The sequence below is a fragment of the Etheostoma cragini genome, chromosome 19 (genome assembly GCF_013103735.1).
Source record: "Etheostoma cragini isolate CJK2018 chromosome 19, CSU_Ecrag_1.0, whole genome shotgun sequence".
Classification (NCBI taxonomy): Eukaryota; Metazoa; Chordata; class Actinopteri; order Perciformes; family Percidae; genus Etheostoma; species Etheostoma cragini.
This window is the reverse complement of record NC_048425.1, coordinates 2,640,295-2,661,409: the sequence shown is the minus strand read 5'-3', so window position 1 is coordinate 2,661,409 and position 21,115 is coordinate 2,640,295. Positions and strand designations below refer to the sequence as shown.

At 39.3% G+C, this 21,115-nt stretch overlaps 3 protein-coding genes across 4 annotated transcripts in view; 1 reads left to right on the top strand and 2 right to left on the bottom strand.

The window, feature by feature from the left end:
* Positions 1–290, bottom strand: part of LOC117935206 (salivary glue protein Sgs-3-like) — a 1,977-nt gene extending 1,687 nt beyond the window's left edge. Inside the window, exons 1-2 of the mRNA XM_034857344.1 lie at positions 141–290; positions 8–77 (exon numbers count right to left, since the gene is read on the bottom strand). Coding sequence (XP_034713235.1) covers positions 8–77; positions 141–290 — 220 coding nt within the window. The remainder of the gene's footprint in view (positions 1–7; positions 78–140) is intronic.
* On the bottom strand, positions 258–7,824 carry LOC117935057. The gene is made up of 8 exons (XM_034857189.1): positions 7,595–7,824; positions 6,734–6,924; positions 5,534–5,671; positions 4,058–4,148; positions 2,952–3,132; positions 2,257–2,398; positions 1,470–1,613; positions 258–414 (listed from the first exon to the last, which is right to left on the bottom strand). Exons 1-8 carry the CDS (start codon positions 7,712–7,714, stop codon positions 324–326), a joined length of 1,098 nt encoding a protein of 365 aa, XP_034713080.1. The 5' UTR covers positions 7,715–7,824; the 3' UTR covers positions 258–323.
* A 7,407-nt stretch (positions 7,825–15,231) lies between these two features.
* Positions 15,232–21,115, top strand: part of LOC117935074 (type I phosphatidylinositol 4,5-bisphosphate 4-phosphatase-B-like) — a 23,581-nt gene continuing 17,697 nt past the window's right edge. The window contains exons 1-7 of one of the 2 annotated variants that reach the window (XM_034857223.1): positions 15,232–15,525; positions 17,180–17,361; positions 17,650–17,756; positions 18,963–19,074; positions 19,196–19,248; positions 19,347–19,437; positions 19,692–19,854. In XM_034857223.1, the coding sequence (XP_034713114.1) occupies positions 15,438–15,525; positions 17,180–17,361; positions 17,650–17,756; positions 18,963–19,074; positions 19,196–19,248; positions 19,347–19,437; positions 19,692–19,835 (777 nt within the window). In that variant the 5' untranslated portion in view covers positions 15,232–15,437 and the 3' untranslated portion in view covers positions 19,836–19,854. Of the gene's footprint in view, positions 15,526–17,179; positions 17,362–17,649; positions 17,757–18,962; positions 19,075–19,195; positions 19,249–19,346; positions 19,438–19,691 lie in introns of both variants that reach the window. The other variant, XM_034857224.1, reaches the window with a different exon arrangement.

Sequence of the window (21,115 nt, the reverse complement as noted above, 5' to 3'; positions counted from 1 at the left end):
GGCGTGGTGATGGTTGATGTGGTCAGTGGGGTAGTTGTTGGGGGTTCTGTGGTTGTTTGTGGGGTTGTTGTAGTTAGGTTGGGGTTAGTAGTGGTTGTGCTTTGTGTGGTTGTTATATTAATGAGGGTTGTTGTATTTGCCGTAGTGATGGGTGATGTGGTCAGTGGGGTAGTTGTTGGGGGTTCTGTGGTTGTTTGTGGGGTTGTTGTAGTTGGCGTAGTGATCGGTGATGTGTTTGGTGTTGTTGTGTAAACAGAAGTGAACCGATAGACAGAATGTAGATTACACATCAACTTCTCAATCCAGGAAATCAGAAAAGCAATTCAAAACATTTGTAAAAACAAGGAAAGGTTTGACTCACCGTTTCCAACAATCACAACGACACATCGAAGCTCAGACTGATACGTGCTGGAACTGTTGAGATAAAGAAATACAGTCGGGGGTTGTTGTTTTTTTACAAAATTATCTCCCAAATAATGTGTAAGATATTTCAAGACAAAATGTATTTCTTGCGCAAGCTCTCCTATGTCTTAACCCTTATATTGTATTTGGGTCAAATTAACCCATTTACATTTTTTTACAAGTTTACATTTCTTCTACCTGTAAATCAACGGCCTTATCTTATTTTCTGTGATAAACATGTATTCCTGACTCAATTCAGAACATTGTTCTGTATATAACCACTTATGTTCTTTCATAGTGGATTTTTAACATGAATTATAACCTTATGACAAAAACTTCCATTTTTAATTGTGTGCTACAAGGGACTGATTGCATTCCCTAAACATAAGTTATCTCAATTGTTTGAAATTGAGATAAAGACAATATTTGTTAATAGATTAAGAAGTAACATTTTATTTCAGAATTGTTTTTAAAAACCCAAATAAGTCACGGGTCAATCCCCCCCCCCCCAAGGGATACGAGAAGGTCCCGAAAGTGAAGACGACACAAGGGTTAAGGAATATTTCACTATTTTTTAGTTTAAAAAAATTGGTTTGCTTTTTTATTGCTAATAATTAGATCAAAAGATATATAGCACCAATATACAAGTCTATGTGTCAGATAAATATGAATTAACAGCCTTGAGTCAATCTTCACAGTAGGAAACAGTCAATAAATCATCTGCACCTAACCCCCTGAAAAACATCTACTTGGTCTACAGATTTATATGTTTTTTTACAAATTAATCTTACAAAATATATATGTATTGAGCTTTAGCTGGCAGGTGGATTTTTCCATCTACTGACAGAACCAGGCTAGCTGATTACACCTGTTTCCAATCTTTAGGCTAAGCTAAGCTAACCGCCCTATGTGTGGTCAGTACAGAGACAAAAGTGGAATCTATCTTCTCTTTTAACTCTGCGAACTCTGCGAACTCTAAGAAAGAAGAAAGTTAAACTTAAAGCAAATGATTCAACGGATATCATTCCACATTCTCTAAGGTAAAGTTCACGGGACAAGTGACTGACTTGGAAACTGCCTGGACAACAAAGCAGATCGGGTGGCTTTCTCCATCTTCTTGTTCAGACGGCGTCCATCTCAGGGTGTACTGTCCTGTTCCTGATGTAGTCTGGACTGCGTTGTACGGCCCGCTGAACAGCAGCTCAGATATTCTTTAACAAAGTTTAACAAGAAGGTCAATCATTTACAAAAATACCCCACCCACAGTAAAAACCATCTGTTTTCTGCTACGATTCAATTGAAATGCAATTGAAATTCTCATCTGGCATCTGACTCGGCTTTCTTTCTAATGCTGTTTCCCTTAGTCAAGCACAGCTGGCTGATTTTTCGTGAGTCACATCTGCTGTTTCAATAAAGAGGTCTAACGTCATTTTTTACAGTCTATGGGTCTAACCAGTTATTTTAGTTACTTTGAAACTCGGAGATTGTAAAACTACTACTGAAACAACATGGTCCTTAATCATAATGTTCTATAGGAGGTATTTCATGACATCTTTAGGGTTGGAATGCGTACTGCATTTTTGATCCACGGGGTATATCCTAACAGTAATATAGAGTTGGTCCTGCTGCACTGGTTGCACTCTTGTCAAACCGGTCTTCCTAATAAGTGTTGCAGTCACACAACACAACAGATCAGATTCCTTGTGCACGTGAAAACCTTGGCCTGAAAACCTTTTTTTTGTGCGTGTGGCTAATGTGAAAAATAGTTTATCTAATTAAAGAACATTCTGCATCAGTTACCTGTTTGTATTTTGATACGTAAGTTTGTTTAAATTTGTTTTTTCTTTGACTTACGTGGAGACATTTGCCTCTGCACTGATGCTGATTTCCAGGGTGTGATTGACAGAGGTGTACAGCTCAGCTCTGTTGGCTGGGGTTGGGGGCAGGAATTTGGGCAGATAGAGTCCTTCTGTGCAAGATGGCACTGCAGGGTCCCCTGGAACAATAAAGAACAGCAACGTTTTCTAAGGATGACAATGCCAGTCGGTTTGTCCATCCACCGCACTCTCTGTTCGATGTCCAGACATTCATAGGACCCAGAGAATGAATCCTAATGTAAATCCTAATAAACTAGTGACCCCACGACGTTTCCTATAGTAAAACCAGCAGGTCAATATTTTCACTTTTGTGAATTATCTGTCATATCGATTGGAACAAACTTGCTATCTGCTTACAAAACTGCATCCATTACATTTTTTTAAATATCACATAAAGACTATTTTGTTGACACAAAGTTCTTTGTTTGTGTATATACAACATTTAAGAACATTTTTTGTAACATTATTTGATTTTCACAGTATGATAACCATTTCAAAATATATCACGATTTCACAGTATCATGGTACACGGTATTACACAATGTACTGTTACAGAATTACCAGTTGCAGTGGGCGTTAGAATAAGGATCCACTCACTGAAGATCAACCACTGAGACTATTTCGAAATTCTGTGATGAAAAGAGTGCAGCCTGCCAAAACAAAAACTCTTACGTCTAAAAGCAAACTGGACAGGTATTTGGCTGATAGCTTCGTTGGGAGTTATGATCGACTGCAAACCGCCAGTTTGAGTTAGGCTGATATTCTGCCTGGGAAAGTCCTCCATCAACAGCTGTTGGACGTACACGCCTTCAAAACTGTTACTTACTGGGATGAATGACAGAGTACAGGAGGGCTGCAAGAGACAGAAAGGGACACAAGGTCAATAACAATAATAATAATAAGAATAGAAATATTGAAACAAAGCATTGCCATGTCAGTAATGTGAATAGTAGTGGAAAAACAAACTCAGAGAAATAAATAAATGTGTATAACACAAACGGGTGTACATAATACACATATAAAATACATGTATAGAGTCTTCGCCACACACATGCACATAAACAAACTTTGCACATTTAACTATGGGACCTTATCAAAGTGCCATCCAAAAAAATATGCATTTTTAAAAGTACAGTAGATGATCACATGTGTACAAGAAGTGCATTCCAGAGTTTGGGAGTTCTGACAGCATGCGTATGATCGCCTCTAGTTATAAAATTGGACCTGGGAACAGCAAGTCTCAGATTGGGTTTGGGCTCATAGGGTGTCAGGAGATTCATTAGATACTCTGGGGTCCAAGTTGTGCTTTAAAAGTAAGTAATAGCATGTTAAAATAAATTCTAAACTGTAAATGAAGCCTCTTTGTTGAGTTGCAGATAGTTTTCATTCATCCAGTCTCTGATTTATTTTAGGTAATTATGCAGGGAAATTGGGCTGCTGGCGTCATTAGGAATATTGGGTCTAAACAGCTGGCGGTTATCCCCATAACAGTGACAGGACACATTATGTCTTTGCATTGTTTGACCCGATGAAAGTGTACAGTAAAGTGAGAAAAAAGATAAGACCCAGAATTTACATAAGTAGAAATACATCCTTAACCCAGTTAAAAAGGCTCTGGTCTACATCATGATCAAGTTTCTTTGCTTGTTTTCTTAGTTAGATCGTTTTTGTCATGCTGGTTAAACAGTATGTGGTTTGTAGCGCCAAAATTATGATCATGATTGGATTATACTGGTGTTATCTTCAAGCATCAGTGTCTGGGGACTTTGGCTACTTACTATTGTTATGTCTCCAAAACTGCATATAACTTCATCTCCATCAGGGTCATACGCCAACAGGCTGAAATCTCTCTGACAGTTTGAAGGAACTCTGACAGAGAGAAACATTGGGCACCTTGCATTAATTACCATGTAAAATACAAGCCAGGTAGCCAACCTAGCTGCTGCTGCATCAGTTTTGATTAGACAATGATGTATTTAAGGAGCAATATGTAATACTTTTACCGTATTATATCCAAACATGACCACAACATGTCACCAGATAATGAGGAAACATGCTAAGCTGAAATACTGTCTTTTCTGACAACAGTGCCCATGCCTGTATTTTCTCCTGTGGAAATGTCTGGCGATGTATTTGAAAGATGGAGACAACTTAGAGCCAAAAAGGACGCTGAGTTGACTTGAATAAGCTTTGGGCTAATTTATCACGGCTACTAGGGACAGGCATTTTCAGTCATTTCAACATTTTTGTACTCTGTATTTTGTACTTTGTACTTGAATTATATAGAGTACTCCAGTTGGTTACTTGCAAAAACAAATGAGACACAACCACTAAAGTGATCCCGACTGCTAACACGCCTGCTAACGTTACCGGAGGACCAGGCAAGTGCGCCACAGTTGTTTACAACGTGTAGCCTGTTAGTGGCTGTAGCCGAGTAACGGTGAGTCATTTTAAACCAAGAAAGGGTTGCTTTAAATCGTGTAGACAGGACCGTGAGTTTGGCCTGTTTTTAGCTGCTGTTGTTGTACATTTAAGCAGAGAAAGTGTCTGTCAGTCGGGTAGAGAGGACTGTGAGTTTGGCCTGTTTTTAGCTGCTGTTGTTGTACATTTAAGCAGGGAAAGTGTCTGTCAGTCGGGTAGAGAGGACCGTGAGTTTGGCCTGTTTTTAGCTGTTGTTGTTGTAAATTTAAACAGAGAAAGTGTCTGTCAGTCGGGTAGAGAGGACCAGCGAGGTAGTGATGCTTTTAGTGGTTTTTGCGGTATTTTAAAGTTGAGATAAGGCGGTAGTCTGGCGGGTACAGAGCTCCAATTGAGCACGGGCTTTTATGACTGTCAATATACTGTAGCTAGCATACGTTAGCTTCTCCGCTGCTCTGTGGAGTAATGTCTGGCTATGTGAGACTAGCGCCTAGCAACATTGTTGTGGATGCTGTCAGTCTCAGTATGGCAACCTCAGTGAACTTTCAGCCTTGAGAGGAAGGGCGGGTGGGGGACTCTCGCCACTATTTCTAATTTGTACTGCAGTAACTATTTCAAATGCTAGCTGTCAGTATTACATATTGCACCTTTGAATGTCAAATTTCAGATTTGACAAGTTTAAATTGAGGAAACAAAATACATTTTGGATAAAAAATAGAACTATTCACACAGAATCTGAAGGTTTTCTGTTAAATGTCTTGTGACACATGAAACGGTTTTAGATACACAAAGTGTATGATGTCTTACTAAAGACACAGAAGTGGTAGGAGGCTTACCTCAGATCTGGCAGGATGGTGGTCTGGGGTGATATGTTGGCCTGGCCGGTGTCCGACCGGTTCCTTAGTTCAACCAGAGTCACAGCCCTCCACCGAGAGATGTTTTGTATGTTCTCTATCCAGGAATTCCCGTTCAAACTGTTCATGAGAGAGTCAGTTTTTTTTGCTGTGCTACACATAACCTGAGTGTCTACTGTAGATGTGCACAGTGTATACACAGGTATTAATAAAGCTACACTAAGTAACTTTTTTATGTAGTTATTTGAATCATATTTGCTCAAACTGTCACTAGATCCTGACAGTAGCAGACAAAACAGATAATCTGTGGGAACAAAATATGTTAATCTGCTTTTAGGAGGCAGAAGAACAGGATTGTTTTCACTCACAGGTTGTGTGTCTCAGTTTTCAGCGGTAATCCAGAGAGAAAATCTGACTGCTTTTCTCCTCGGTGTGGAGAGTTTTTATTTTTTTATTTGTTAAAAATCTGCAGAAAATACTATTAAATTTCTGTGACCCCAGATTCCACCTTGCTCATTTACTGCTGTCAGGGCATATTGTGACAGTTTCAGGAAATATGACACAATTAACCCTCTGAGGATGAAAGGCGCCGCAGCATGTCCAAACAATGTTTGACAAAACTCCCACTCAGAAACTGATATTATAAAATTTCATTTCAGACATTTATTTACTATTTTAATCACATATAACCTAAGACTTTGGTAAATCGTTTTTCTGAAACAAAGACTTGAGAGAAAAGAGAAATAAGGAAGCAAACATCAATCTTTCAGCTTAAGCACCAAATGATCTCTTAACACATTGGTCTATAAAGAATTTGTGGGCATCACTATACGGAAAGCTGAGTTTGTTCTGGACATTTTGATACAAAACACATGGGGATCAATTATATGCAATAAGCATAAAAATTTATATTTAATAAGACATGTGAAAATGCCCTTAGTCCTCAGATGGTTAAAATAAATAAAAAGGTATTTTTATAAAATGTACTGTACATACTGAATCTTTAACCCCTAATACAAGGTGTGTTAATAAATACACTACATGAAGCCACCAGAGCAAGTAAATTAACTTGTTGGTAAGTTGCTTGGTTGGAGTGACTATTTAAAAATTAAAATGTTGACCCTCTGTGAGATAAGTGTGAAGCATGATCTTTGTTTTTTTGCATTGTCATTGTGCACTCACACCAGCTGAAACGGAGCGTTGCTAGGAGCCTGGCGAGTCATGATTCCCTCTCTCTGACACACCGCTCCATTGCTGTTCTGGTCCACTATGCTTAGCACTAAAGAACTCTCATTCCCACAATCCCCACTGCCGCAGGTCCACAACCCAATCTCTTGGCAAGTGCGGAAGCTTAGCTTATAGCGTAGGACCACCTGTGGTATCACAGGGACACAAAAAGGGAAGATTGACACATACAATACGTGATAAATCTATCCTGCATTCTTATGATTATTATTCAGGGTTGTCCATTTGGGCAAAAAAAATAAAAAACTACTTGTCCAAAGTCAATTTTTACTGGCCCCTATACAAACAATAATTCCCAATGAAAAAGGTAAAAAACAAAAGGCTTTAAAAAATTTATATTTTGGTAGAAAATGTGAAAAACACATGGGAAAAAATGTCTAACTTTAAAAAAATAATACATTGAAAAGCATTAACAAAACATAAGGAAAAGGTCAAAAAGCGTCAAAAATATTAGCCAAAAGCCTCAAATAAAAAAATATCAAAAAATAAGTAATATGTTGAAAGGATCAAAAGTGTTTTGTTTTTTTTAATAGAAAAACGTCATAGCATCAAGTACCAACTCAATTCTTAATTGGCCAACAACATTCAACTCAAATAATTGTGATACGATGGTTCTTGAACTGTTGAGTAGGTTGTTATATATAATATCGTGACGCAGCGTTTAACTTAAACCGGACCACTGGGCAACACTTCACATAACAATAGCTTCACAGTAAGAGTTAGTTATGAAAAGGTACATTATGTAGTTATTCTCTAACTTCAACAGGAGATTATTAAATTAGAATAAACGGTACGTACCGTGACAGATCCATCTGCGTTAGTGTTTTTTGGATAGTAAGTCATCACTGTCCCATAAAAACTAGCCTGGCTGCTGCAGATCGGCAGCAGCGGCAGAAGCAACAGCAGAGAGAGCAACATAGTGAATGTGTGAGTCTCTCCACGCAACGACACCAAATAAGTACCAACACTAACGCATACTGTATGGGGCCTTCTTTCAACAACACAGCCTCTCCTTCACTCTCTCTCTCTGGATTTTCTTTCATTCAGTTTGAGACAATGGACCAGGAAACTGTGTGGTATGAGGAAATGTTTTGTGTAATGTTTAAAAGATTATGAACCTTGTAGAGTGTGCGACCATGCATAGAGGTTCACTTCTCGCTGCATTAAATTACCCTTCTCTCTCCCTTTTCAAGTCAAAGCTGTCCTATACAAATAAAGGCCAAAAACTAATCTTAAAAAAAAAAAAAAGTATACTAATAACACACACACCACACACATAGTCCATGTCACTATCTTTGTGGGGACCCGTCATTGACATAATGCATTCCCTAGCCCCCTAACCATCACAACTAAATGCCTGACCCTTAACCCTTACCCTCACCCTAACCATGACCTAATGCTAACCCTAATCCTGAAACCAAGTCTTAACCCCAGCATTCTGGCCCCACAAAGCTGTCGGGACCCCACAATTATACTGAACTCTCGGTTTTTGGACCCCACAAATATAGTTAAACAAAAGAACACACACACCAGTCTAGTCATTTCATTCAGCCGCCCTTAGTCTGTCCACCGGTCTTTCCCAAGGTTCAAATATAGGACCGTTGTTGTTCTCACTTTCTATAAATGACCTCCCATCCGTCTGTTCTGATGTTTCAGGGCAGTAGTATGCTGATGATACCGTAGTCTACATTCATGGTAAAAATGTACATGCACTCTATGATCTTCTCCCATGCCACTTACTGTTTACACATCTGGTCACAAGCTAGTGCTACATCTCTGAAACCTTTTAATCACATTACAAGCAAACTGTTAAGATTCTGGATAAGAAACCAAGCATTTTTCATCATAGTCCAAAATTATAAAAACACATGGGAAAACATGGGCAAATATTCAAATCTATGTCTTGTCTATAAAATTAGTCCCAATTTATCATCCCTCTCCACCGGTTTGTCAACATTCGTGCATCCAATCAAAGCGGAACCAGAGGTGCAGCGAGGGGAGATTGTATTAGACCATTTAGGAAAAGTGATACCTAATGAGTGGAACTTCACCCCCTATAACCATCAGAAAATTAAATACATATAGTACAGTCAAGATCCAGTTAAAAAAATGGCCCATTGACAATTAGAGCTGTCAACATTAGCATTAACCTTTAGACCTGCTCTCGCTGCCCCCCCGCTGGCTTCTTGCCTTGTGTGTGTTCATGTCTTTGTCTGACGTTTGTCTGATTGTTGGTCAGCTATGTTTCTATTGTACATTTTAGCTTAATAGTACTTTTTACCAAATGTATTGTAATTGTTATGTATATATGTAATTTTACTTTACTTTAATGTGACTTTTACCATCTGTCTAGGGACTGCAGATGAAAAATAGCCTTAATTATAGACTCTGGCATATTGACAGAAATTTTCATTAATATGCACTGTCCTTGTAACACACACACACACACACACACAAACACACACAGGATTAATTCACAGATGATTTTCTCCATTCTCCATTGATGTATTCATTGTTATCATTATTTAATCATAATAGTGAGAAATGGCGTTACAAGAAATGTTTGTTCGGTCCAACCAACTTCTTCCAAACCTGTGAAAACCGGTGAAACTTGAGAGTCCACTGATTAGAATCAGAGCTGTACGTGGACCGCATCAATCCACACTTGCTTGAAATATTTAACATGTGATAGGGTGCACAGCGAGTGTGGTATGCAGATTCACATACATGCTTTGCTTTGGCATTTGGAGTGAGGAGAGTACGTTTCTCATAAAGGTTAGCACCTTCTCGTCTCCCCTGTCTATCTTATAACTGGTCTCGTATTGCCAGACCCTCCCCCACAGTGCTGCGGAGGAGGGTCTGGCTAGTCCACACAGCATTCTGGCATGTGAGAAAAACCGTGCTCTGGTTTATTGGCATTTATTTAACCCAAACAAAATCTTATTCAATCTTCACATTGGACACTTTAAAATGACAAAACCTTGTTGTCAGTTAATTTTCTGTTTCCCAATGAATCGACTAAAAGTTGCAGATCTAAAAGCAATCACACTATTTTTATTACTTATCTTGAACTTGAGGATGGATACATAAATGTATCCAATTAAACGTAGTCATTTCTTTTCATAGCACTTGTCACTTTGGACTCTGGGTAATAGTGACGCCATTTCTCACTATTTTTACACACCAAGCGATCAATCAATTACTGGAGAACATAATCAGCATAATGAAAAGAAACATTAGTTAATAGTTTAAAATGAACTCTAGATCAACCAACTCCAATATTAAAGTTCTGCTTTTACATTAGTGCATGAGTAATAATGATCTAATAAAATAATATAACAGTATCAGTACTTTTCCTTAAGTAGAGGATTGGAATACTTTCTTCACCATGGCCTGTAGGGCATCAACTAACAATAGGTTTTGGACTTTTTATTCATATAATTGATCCTCTATTGTCAGAGAATGTGCTAATGTATTACCGTATACAAAGAGGAGTTCAATGAGGTTGGATTCTATGTAGGATTCATCAGACTCACAGACCGGCTTTTTTCAATGCTTGAGCCGTTTAATTGGGTTTCAGACAATAAAAAACAGTTAAGTCTTCAGAATAAAATGCCTAAAAGGCTACGTTCTTTAAGTAATGCAAAAAGTCAGAAAAAAAGTCAGGATTACTAGATTCACAAGGCTACAGATGATAAAGAAACCAAGACAATTGCAAATCTACCAAACTCCAACTCCTGTGGTTGTGATGGGTAATGCATGTTTCTCTGTTATTTTCTTGCTTTTTAGCACAGACCAACGACATGTTGAAATGGCAAGGCTGATCGTCAAATTTCTTCAGATCTATACAAGACAGAAGGAGTTAGTTTGGGTTAAATTGTGTGCTTTGTTTCTCAAGCTAAAATGTTTCTTAAGCTATATATATATATATATAGCGCCTTTCACAAACCCATGGACAGGTAGATATTTAAAAATGGCTTCGCTGCCTTTAGTCCGGCCATGAGTTCACCCTGTACATAAGACTAAGGACTGTGTCAATATTTAATGCAATACTCTTGTAGTATCCGGAACAGGGGTTGAACTTGAAATAATCTAAAGTTAAAGTTTTCTAAATTACACAGTAGACTAAAACCATCTAATCTAAACACATCTCTGGTCCCACAGGTAACCTACATACACACAAAGACAAATGATCCCTACAAGAGCCATGTCTGAGTTGAATTCTTAGAAGTATTAGAATTCTTTACTCCAACTATATTAAACTAAACATCCGGTTTCACACGGCCCTTCCATGCCTTCACCTGTAAGACAGATTTAAACTAAGATTGAAGAATGCTGCCAATCTGAGAACTTATAGAGGGGAAAAGAACTGGCAGTTAACACTTAATAATAAACACTTGGCCTCACGTGCACAGCAACAGAGAGCTCCTCTTACTGGAGCAGTTTTGTCTTTAGGTTTTGGGCTTTCCTTGAGAGTTGAGTCACATCCAACTCCATCACCACCTCTTGAATCACTTAGCGGAGCTGCGATGGATACCTCATGTTTAAAGAGTAACAAAGTCCAAACAGCAAGGCAGTTGCAAGAGCCACATAATCCAGATCTTGAAGAACCACCACACCCTCGATGATGATGCCAACATCAGAATAGTCGTTGCCTGGTATCTCTCTGGTGACATAGATTCCCACGGTTGTTTTCTCAATGGCAATCAGTGCAGTGGCCTCAGTCATGTCCTGGTTAAAGATAAAAACATTTCTTGAAGCTTTAAAAAATTAACTGGTCGCTTTTGAATGCAGCGATTATAGTTATACACTTATTAACTTCCACTGGAGCTTATTTCTCTGCTGCCGACTGCAGCAATCTCGTTTCATACTGCATCAATGTCGAAGGAAAATCTTTGCTCAGTAGTTTATCTTGTATCCGATACTCGGCTCTAGGTCTAGTGTCCTTGTTTTAAGTTTTAGGAAAATTAAAAAAAAATGACGTGTTTTGGAGATATATACGCTTCTGAGCTGAAAATGTCCCTGGATTTTGTCTGAGAAATCTGGTCACCCTAAAAGCCAGCGACATAATTGCTAATGAACTAGCATTAGCATTTACTTCTTTCCACTAAAACAAAGGGAAACACATGAATTTTTCTTTTTATGGGTATTATGAGCTGTGCTATGATTTTAATGGTCCGGCCCACTTGGCCTCAAATTAGGCTGTATGCCGCCCCTTAACTAAAATGAGTTTGACACCCCTGGGTTAGACGAAGTAACCCAAGACCAGTTCGGGGAAAAAAAGGTCAGACCAAAACGTTACGAAGACCAGGGTTGAAGTACCTCTAGAAAGATGGTGGGAGCAGCTCTTGTAGCACTGTGTTTGATGTTTTGTTTCTGTACTTTTTTATACACTTTTGCAAAAGTTATGATATTGAGATGGGTTGGAGTTGTGATACCTGGAGAGAACACTCAGATGCCTTTGTTACTTGTCACTGATTTGGAAGGAGGTGCTGAAGTTAAACAACAGGGAATACTGATGGAAAGATATCCATTTTGAATATCTGATGTTGCATGAGGTGGCATGTTAATTTTGTTTTTGTTTTTTTTGTTTCTCTGATTGTTGTTGTGGTATTCTGTGTTGTTGTTTTTTTAATCGAAGGGGGAAATGGAATGGTATGTTATTCATTAATTTAAATGGAATGTAAAATCGATTTTTTCGAGTTATCGAGTTATTGGTCTGTGTTTTCTTCTTTAATATGGCTGGACTCTGAACAAGGACGATGTGGAAACCTTCAAAATATACCTGCAGAGAGCTGCAGTGGAATATACATCTATTGTGTTCTTTTTGTATTAATTGTTGGAAGAATAATGAATTTTGTAACGGGGTAAACATATGGGAACCTCAGGTTTTATTTTTATTTTTCGATGTTTAGGACTACAGTGCCCAGGCAGGGTAAGGTCCGTTGGAGGGTTTGATGGGTCGACCAGACCAAATGCGGACATTCTTTGATTTAATTTCATTTCCTGACATTTTCACATGTATCTGCTTGAACCATATCTGGATAGATTGATAAAGGTTCCTTTATTAGTTGATGTGGAGTACCATGTGTGGCCGCACTTTTCAACACACACACACACACACACACCCACACACACCCACCCACACACATCCTTGACTTATAGTTAGATGATGCCTCTGTCATTACACAAGGTTTGTCCAGAGCGTGGCACTATTAAGCAAAACAAAAAGGTCCGTGTGATGGTTGATGCATCATTAACGGCATATCTTTGTGATAGAAATGTCCACTTATTACTTAAAAATGTGTGCACAATGCTATGCAAGGGTGTTACAGTCAGAGTTCTTTGAGATGTGACAAGTTTTAAAACTTTTTTTAGCACAGACTCACAGACCAGCTGGTTTAGATGTTTGAGCGTTTTAATTTTGCATAGTTAAAGACAAGAAAGACCAGATCCCTCTCCAGACATAATACAGTTGTGCTAAAAGCATTATTTTCATATCTCGTTCAGTCTGCTCTTAGGCCCAAGAGACAGTCCAGCTCCTGTACGTCATTTGTCTCTTCAATCCTTTGGTATAGCGTTACAGCGATAGAAAAGATAAAGATATTAAATGAGCCTTTAGGTTATACTGTATATACGAGACTGATGACCCAAAAACAGTATTTGCGCTCTGGACAGGTACTTGATGCCCAGGAATCATCAGGTTTTCTAGCTGCAGACAAATTGGCGAAGGACAGAGCACCTGACATCATCCCAGCATTTTCCAACAGGTGTGCGTCTTCTTGTTCTAAATACAAACTCCCCTATCTATATTTAAACCAACACAAAAAGGAAGTCATAGCCTAAAAGCTTTCACAAAAATTTGGAATCAGGGTCAGGACGTCGACCAACAACACATACAAAATGGTAAACTTAATCAATTAAAAACAGGACAAATAACTTACATCTTATAACTGTAATATGTTTACAGCAGACTGTACATTTTTCATTTTTTAAGTTAAAGATATGTTTTCACAGTCGAGTCAACACCTGTTGATTTATCTGGAGTCTCCGGTTTTTAAGTCCGAGTCACCAAGAAGAAGTCTGAGTAGAGTCAGAGTCAGACCATTACCTGAGTTACAAGTCTGAGTCCCAGTCCCGTCACTTTGATGGGTGCAGAAACTTCATCCAACTTTTGAGCCCTATTCCATGAATGTGCGAGTCTGATTTCATAAAAGCTGGAGTGCAAGTCATCAGTGCAGAGAAAAAGGACATGATGGAAGAAATGAAATGATTTGGGAAAGGAGCAGGAGTACAGAACATACTGGAGTGCGCGGAAAGAGGAAAAGGGTAGAAGATGATTGGTCGCCTTCCAAATGAGAACAGGACTGATGAGGAAAATCTGACATAGGCCTACATGACACTGTAGGAGTTAACTCACTCCAGAAGGTGGCACTGATGTAACATCAAGGATGCAAGGTGCCTTTAAGTTAAAATCCAAAGAAGTAAAATAAAAGAAACCACTGGGTTAAAGTATAGACATATAGACAGTTAAGTAGCCTAGTGATGGGCGGATCGATCCAAATGTCGATAATATCGAGACCAACGATGGTATGATATTGACCTGGCTGTCTGTGTAAGTGACGCTGCTTTCAAGTGCAACTCCTGTCACAGAGATTTGTGATTTGATGCTGTAGGCTACCGTTACATGACTTGCAGCCAAGCTCGGCGGCGCCCAGCGCACACACACACACACACACACACACACACACACACAAAAGGCTGTAAGATACAATGTTGACACAACAAAATATATATAAAAATTATGTCCTGAGTTTTAATTTAAAATTAAAAAATCACAAAATAATTTATTAAGGTCATACAAATTCCTTCAGATTTAGCAATTTGATTATGCCTCCACCTTAATTATTATTATTTTTTAAGTATTAGTGTTGTATCGGTTTAGTTGACACTGGCCCTGTATTTACTTGGTATCGGATCAATACCAAATTTTGGAGCATCTCACGCCACTAATTTAAAGCCATAATGTTACACGTGCCAGTACAGTAGGTGGCGGCATGCACCTAAACGTTGGTTTGTAGACCGCGTATGAAACTAAAGAAGAGGGGGAAAAAATAAAAAATAAAAGAAAAGAAAGTTGCTGATTGGGCGAGGGCGCTGTCCATCACAGCCGTGACTCAGCTCCCCGTCAGGCGTTATTATGGATCCCATGTAATTTAGGCAAGTCCCGCCCTGCGAAGCAACTCGATTGGTTGGGTTTAGGGTTTGTGGTTAGGATTAGGAGAGTCGATTGGTCAGGGGAAAGGACCTGAACAAATAATAGACAGTTAAAGAAACAAATCGAGCTACGTTACAATGCGTAAGCATGGCCACCTGGCCAATAGTAGTGTGTGAATGCTGTTAAAGGGGCGGGACTTACGTAGAATTTGCGTGGATTCCATAATAACGCCCCAATCAGATGTTTATGTTTTATCGCTTCCGCCTTCAGTGTTCTCGCCGTGTCATGTGGATGTCAAAAACTCAAAGTTACTGACAGGCTTTGGGGTTGAACTCTCTAGTACCGGGGGGGTCTCAGGAGTTTCCCCGCCGCGGCACACACGCTCTTCTCGAGGGTGTTTCCGAAAAGGATCCGTTGGGAGCGATGGCGGACGGGGAACGGTCGCCGCTGCTGTCCGAGCAGTACGACGGGACCAACGGCAGCTTACATGGATATCTGTCAAAACCACAGAGTATGTCAACAGCTACAGACATATTTAGATGCTTTGTAACAACAACAACTTTATTTTATTTTGTGTTTAAGATGGAGACTAGCTGTCGTCAACTTGTAAACAAATGAAAGCTAGCGTTAGTTGTAGATGTCAGTTTAGCTGCCGTTAGCTGTGAATAATGAAGTTACAGTAACAGATACGGAGCTTTAGCTAGCTAGCTAGTTAGCTAACTACCGGAAATTCCCTTTATGTGTCGTTAATAAAGTTTAGCAACGGCTTTTTACCACAGCGTAGCTAGTGATACATACCCTCAAATACACAATAGCAGTGATGGAAGTAGTATTCAAATCCTAGCTATAGTAAAAGTAATAATACTAGCTAAGGGCTGGGAATCGTTGACAAGTGTTCGATTCCGGTTCGATACTTTTTCAATACTATTTTTTTTTATCCATTTCAACACAAATATTATTGACTATTGACTGTAGTACACAGGCTTATGGAGTACATCATGTAAAAGACGTATCCTGGACTTCATTCACAACTTTTTTTTTCTCAAGTGATGAATAAATAAATACTTTTTTTAAATTTGACTAAAAAAGACAAATATATTGTTAATTACAATTAGGGCTGGGCAAGAGAAAATCAGATATCACAATATTTTTGATCAAATACATCAATGTTGACATTGTGACAATATTGTAGGGTTCACAATTGGTGCTTTCACAAAAATAATTTACAATGAGATTTTAGATAAATAATCATCAATAATGTGGGAAACAGTTCCAAGTGAAATTATAGAGAAACAATAAATATCTTTTTTTCCCAGTGTGGAGAAACACCATCTGTCTGTAGATGATGAGCCCGAACTATATGCTGACTATGTTTACATGAAGGCACAAAATATTGTGATGTTAAAACAAATCCGCAATTCTTCAAATGATATTCCCTCAAAATGTCTCACCACAGATTTTCTGCGAAAATTGAGTTAGTATGTGCTTGTTATTATCATTTTAGACAATTTTATTGTATATCACAATATCTTGTATATCATTTCATCACAATATGATTCTATTGAAAGATGATAAACTATCATACTGAATTATTTCCCAGCCCTAATCGCAATTATTTCTGAGACAGTGAATTATACAGCAACATCTGGAATTGTTGTTGTTGAAGATATCACCGAAATCACACTGAGTGTAGTCTCTCTTTTGCCAGACCTTCCTCCACAGCGCTGCGCTAAAAAGTAAATTTATCCCCAATTTCCAGAGGATGCTTAATGGCTGCGGATCCGCTCCAGAAACGGCGGCGGAGTCATTAGGTTTCCATTAAAGTCAATGTATTATGTTGGGATATTTGATTTTCTCCACATTGCCCAGCTCTGTTTGCAGTTAATATAAGAAGTCTGCACCTCTTTCCACGTGTGCACCTCCCACCCCTGGGTCAGCCGCCACCAAATATACAATCTTACACTGTGTTCCTCATAAATCCACAGGAGTCTAGAATTCTAACAGGAAGGAAGCGTGAGGTAACGGATATCGGGCCAAAAATAAGCACATGCAGCGGAATTTCCAGCGGCAACGGGGCAATCCCGGAAGTGGAAGGTCGAGAAACTAGACTACGCTGACAGTAAGCTGTAACTAAACTGTTCCTTCCTGCTTGTCCCTGTCTCCAGGTTTTGCGCCGTTCCCCAGCTCGGTGGCAACGGCTGAGCCTCCGCCCCCCTACTCGCCGCAGGGCAGCCCGGACAGCAGCAGCGTTCCGGTCATCAGCTGCCGCGTCTGTCAGAGCGCCATATCTGTGGAGGGCAAGGCGCACCAGCACGTGGTGAAGTGCAGCATCTGCAACGAAGCTACGGTGAGTCACACAGCGTTGGATTCAGACACCGTAGATAAGTCTTCTTAGGTGGTATCACAGGACTTGGGACCTGTGATTTGGCCGCTCTAACCCCTAAAACAACATCTGCTCTGGCTTCCAGCTCTCTGACAGGATCACCTACTGTTAGGATATTCTCAGTATCAAGAATAGACAGGAACAAACCTATTTTAGATCCCCAAGATGGGGAAAACCTTGACACCAAAACTAAAAAACAAAGTGTTTTTTTATATTTATATATATTTTTGCCTCTGCTTTGTGTCTCTGTAGCCGATAAAGAACGCTCCTGTTGGAAAGAAGTACGTCCGCTGTCCATGTAACTGTCTCCTGATCTGCAAAGTCACGTCGCAGAGGATCGCCTGTCCAAGACCATACTGGTAAGACACAGAGACAGCGTCTTATTGTTGGCCAGTTTGGGGCTTGCTATCGCACCATCTGTGCAGAAGAAACCATTCATCAAATTCACCATCATCCAGAAAACCTTTATCTAGTTCTCGGAGGTACATTTGAGAGCAACTTGTTTGTGAAGCATCGGGTTGTCATTTTGTGGTCTCTGCTAGCATTTAAAGCAGTGGTTCTCAAAGTGGGTTCCGGGGGACCCCCAGAAGTCCTTGAAGAGGTTCCAGGGGTCCCCAACAAAAAAGGGGAATCATTTATTTTCATTATGTTTTCATTCATAAATAACACAATGACAGGTTGACTGACTAGTTTGCTCAACGGTTCCATTTACCTTCTGTTGTAAAACATCTAAAAGCAAAAATGTGAACAGGTAGGGGACCCTGGGACAGAGTCTCTGGTCCAATTTGTGTCAGTTTAGTGGTCCTTGATGTGAAAACTGGTTTAAGTAATCAGTTACAGTGCCAAAAACCAAAGAAAAAAGCCATGACTACAGACAATGAAACATAAAAAAACAAGTCAAAGTGATATTGAAACACACAGCGGCATATCCTGCTTCTTGCCATAGTTGCTGCCAAAGAGGAACAGAATTTTTTTTTAGTTTTTTTCTGAGATTGTAACCAAAAAAAAGGAAATTGAGGATTGAAGCCCAGACCCAGTGAGAGTGGATATAAAGACACGAGCAGTTGACTTTACTCACACTTACCTTTTATCTTATACAGCTGATGTGAAAGTGGTCAATTGTGACTTTATCATATCTTATCTTTCTTTTTTTAAAGAAAGAAGCCCTTGCATTTGCAGTATAGTGAGCTGGGCGTCTGTAGCGATATTCCCGGGAGAAATTCACAGAGGTAACAGAGAGGGTTGGTAAATCTAACGCAATAGAATCGGTTACTGTGGCAGAATAAAGAAAAGAGCATTGACTAAGTAAAAGTAAAAATCTCCATATGTGCCATCAAAGAGAACAAAAACAAGTTTTTCTGAGAATATAAGTTTACAAAAAGTATTGAGGGTCAATATTCAGCCCCAGTGAAAAGGGAAATCATCCCAGGAACAATTGATTTTTCTCATATTTACCTTGTATTTTATACAGTAGATTTAGACATGTTCATTTATGACATTCAACTGTAAGCCAGGTCCGCTTAAAAATTATTGTCATCCTTTTTTTTGTCTTTTTTTTCTGCCAGTAAACGCGTCATCAACCTTGGACCAGTTCACATCGGCAGGGAGAGTCCTGAACCGCAGCGTCAGCCCGTTGGCATCCGGATCATCTGTGGACACTGCTCGAATACATTCCTGGTAGGACACACACACACACACACACACACACACACACACACACGAATGACAACTTGCGGTGCAAATTTCACTTCTTTATTATTTAGTTTTACTGATGTTTCACTTCCTGTTTCTCTTCCAGTGGACAGAGTTTTCAGACCGGACCTTGGCGCGATGTCCGCACTGCCGAAAAGTGTAAGTTCATCAACCAGTCCCTCAAAATGGCCCCACAAACATTTTGTTTTTCCTTTTTAACTTTTCAATTAAATGTATTTCACAATTTTTATTTCCAGCTCTTCAATTGGTCGGCGCTACCCAAGGAGGAGGAGCCTACTGTGCTTCCTGCTGTTTGTCATCCTCGTTGCCTCCACTGCAGGACTCGTGGTGTGTGGTTGTGGGGGTGGGGGGGGGGGGGGGGGGGGTGTATAGGTAGAAGATGGTCACTGCTTTGACATAAAACTGTTCTTTAGATAGATGCTTTTAACCTTTTTGTCTTGTTGACTCCTTTAAATGGTGCTGTGTCTGCTTTTGACCCCTAACAACATATTTCACAGGGAAACAACAATTCAAAACAGAGGTTGAAGTCACAATATCAAAATATTTAGTGTGTAATAAACCTAATCTGTCTCTGTGTTCAGGTCGGTACATGGAAGCGCGCCCAGGACTCTAAAGGGATCTACGTTTCGTGGGTGCTGCTGATCCTGCTCGCTCTCTTCACAATGGCAAGAACCGTCTACTGGAGGTGTCTGAAAATCAGCGACCCCATATCCAATCTCGCGTAGAGAGAGGGAGAGGGAGAGAAGGGGGGGAGAACAGAAAAAAGGAAGGTGAGAGGGCAAGTGGATAAAGGGAAGAGTGGAAAGAGTAGAGCAGGGGAGTCTCATTTCTCAAATCAGGTTAAAAGAGAGGAAGGATCGAAAGATAAGAGACAACAAGAGAAGAAGAAAAAAAAGTGAAAAAATGCATTCAAGAGTACAAAACAAATCTCACTCATTCATGCCAGATTGGATTTACCCCAAAGATGAGCTGTCAATAATCTAAAAAAATGTCAGTATGGGATGAGGATGTAATTTTTTCTATTCTGGGATGGTGGGAGACTGAAAGAGGGAAGATCCAGATAAAGATGACATGACAGAAATGGGTTTAAACATTAGAAACATTAGATTCAGCTAAATCAAATAATCAGTGGAACTGGGGTTCAGATGGACAGATTGAAGGAGGACGACAGTGAGGAGGGTGTTTTAGTTAAATTATATAACCATATCAATCAATAATTAATCCTAATCTAACAGCACATCGGAGAGAGGGATTAAGAGGTGTGTATTTTTGTCATCTTTTTGCTATTCTCTCAACTAGAAAAGAACCTGAAAAGTAAATAAAGGACGCTCCCCTTTTTACTGGAATATTTTGAAATTTTGGGGACACATATTTTTCTTTCTTGACAACCGTTAGATTAAGAAAGTTCAGAGAAGGTAGATGGCACGCTCACATCTGTACGGTTAGTTTAGCATAAAATCTGGAGACGGCAAACTAATTAAAAGACAATTTCTCATTTGTTTGACACTGAAGAATGAGAAGACTTTTGGGTGGGATTATTTCTTGCCCAAGATTTTTTTTTCATAAACCTTTGTTATAAAGAGTTATGCTAGCAGTTTCCAGTCTTTATGCTAAGCTACGCCGACCACCTTCTGGCTGTCGCTTCATATTCAACACACAGACATGAGACATATCGTTGTTCCCATCTTACTCTCGGCAAAAGAGAGCAAATTAATGTGTTTTACAAAACGTTGAAATAGTCTTTTCAACTAAAGTCACAGTGCACATATCATTTAACTACAATTTATTTGAGGAAGCATGTTTGCATTTTGTTTTGGTGCATTGATAACAACAAGATAACATGCATAACACCATGAGGGAGATGTAATTAATATAATATAGGATGTATATGTGGAAATGTATAAATCAATAAGCAGGCGTTAAATCAGAACAAGTGGCATTCATTTTCTTTTAAGTTCTAGCAAGCATGTCAGCATTAAGATCATCCCACACAGGGATTTTTGGG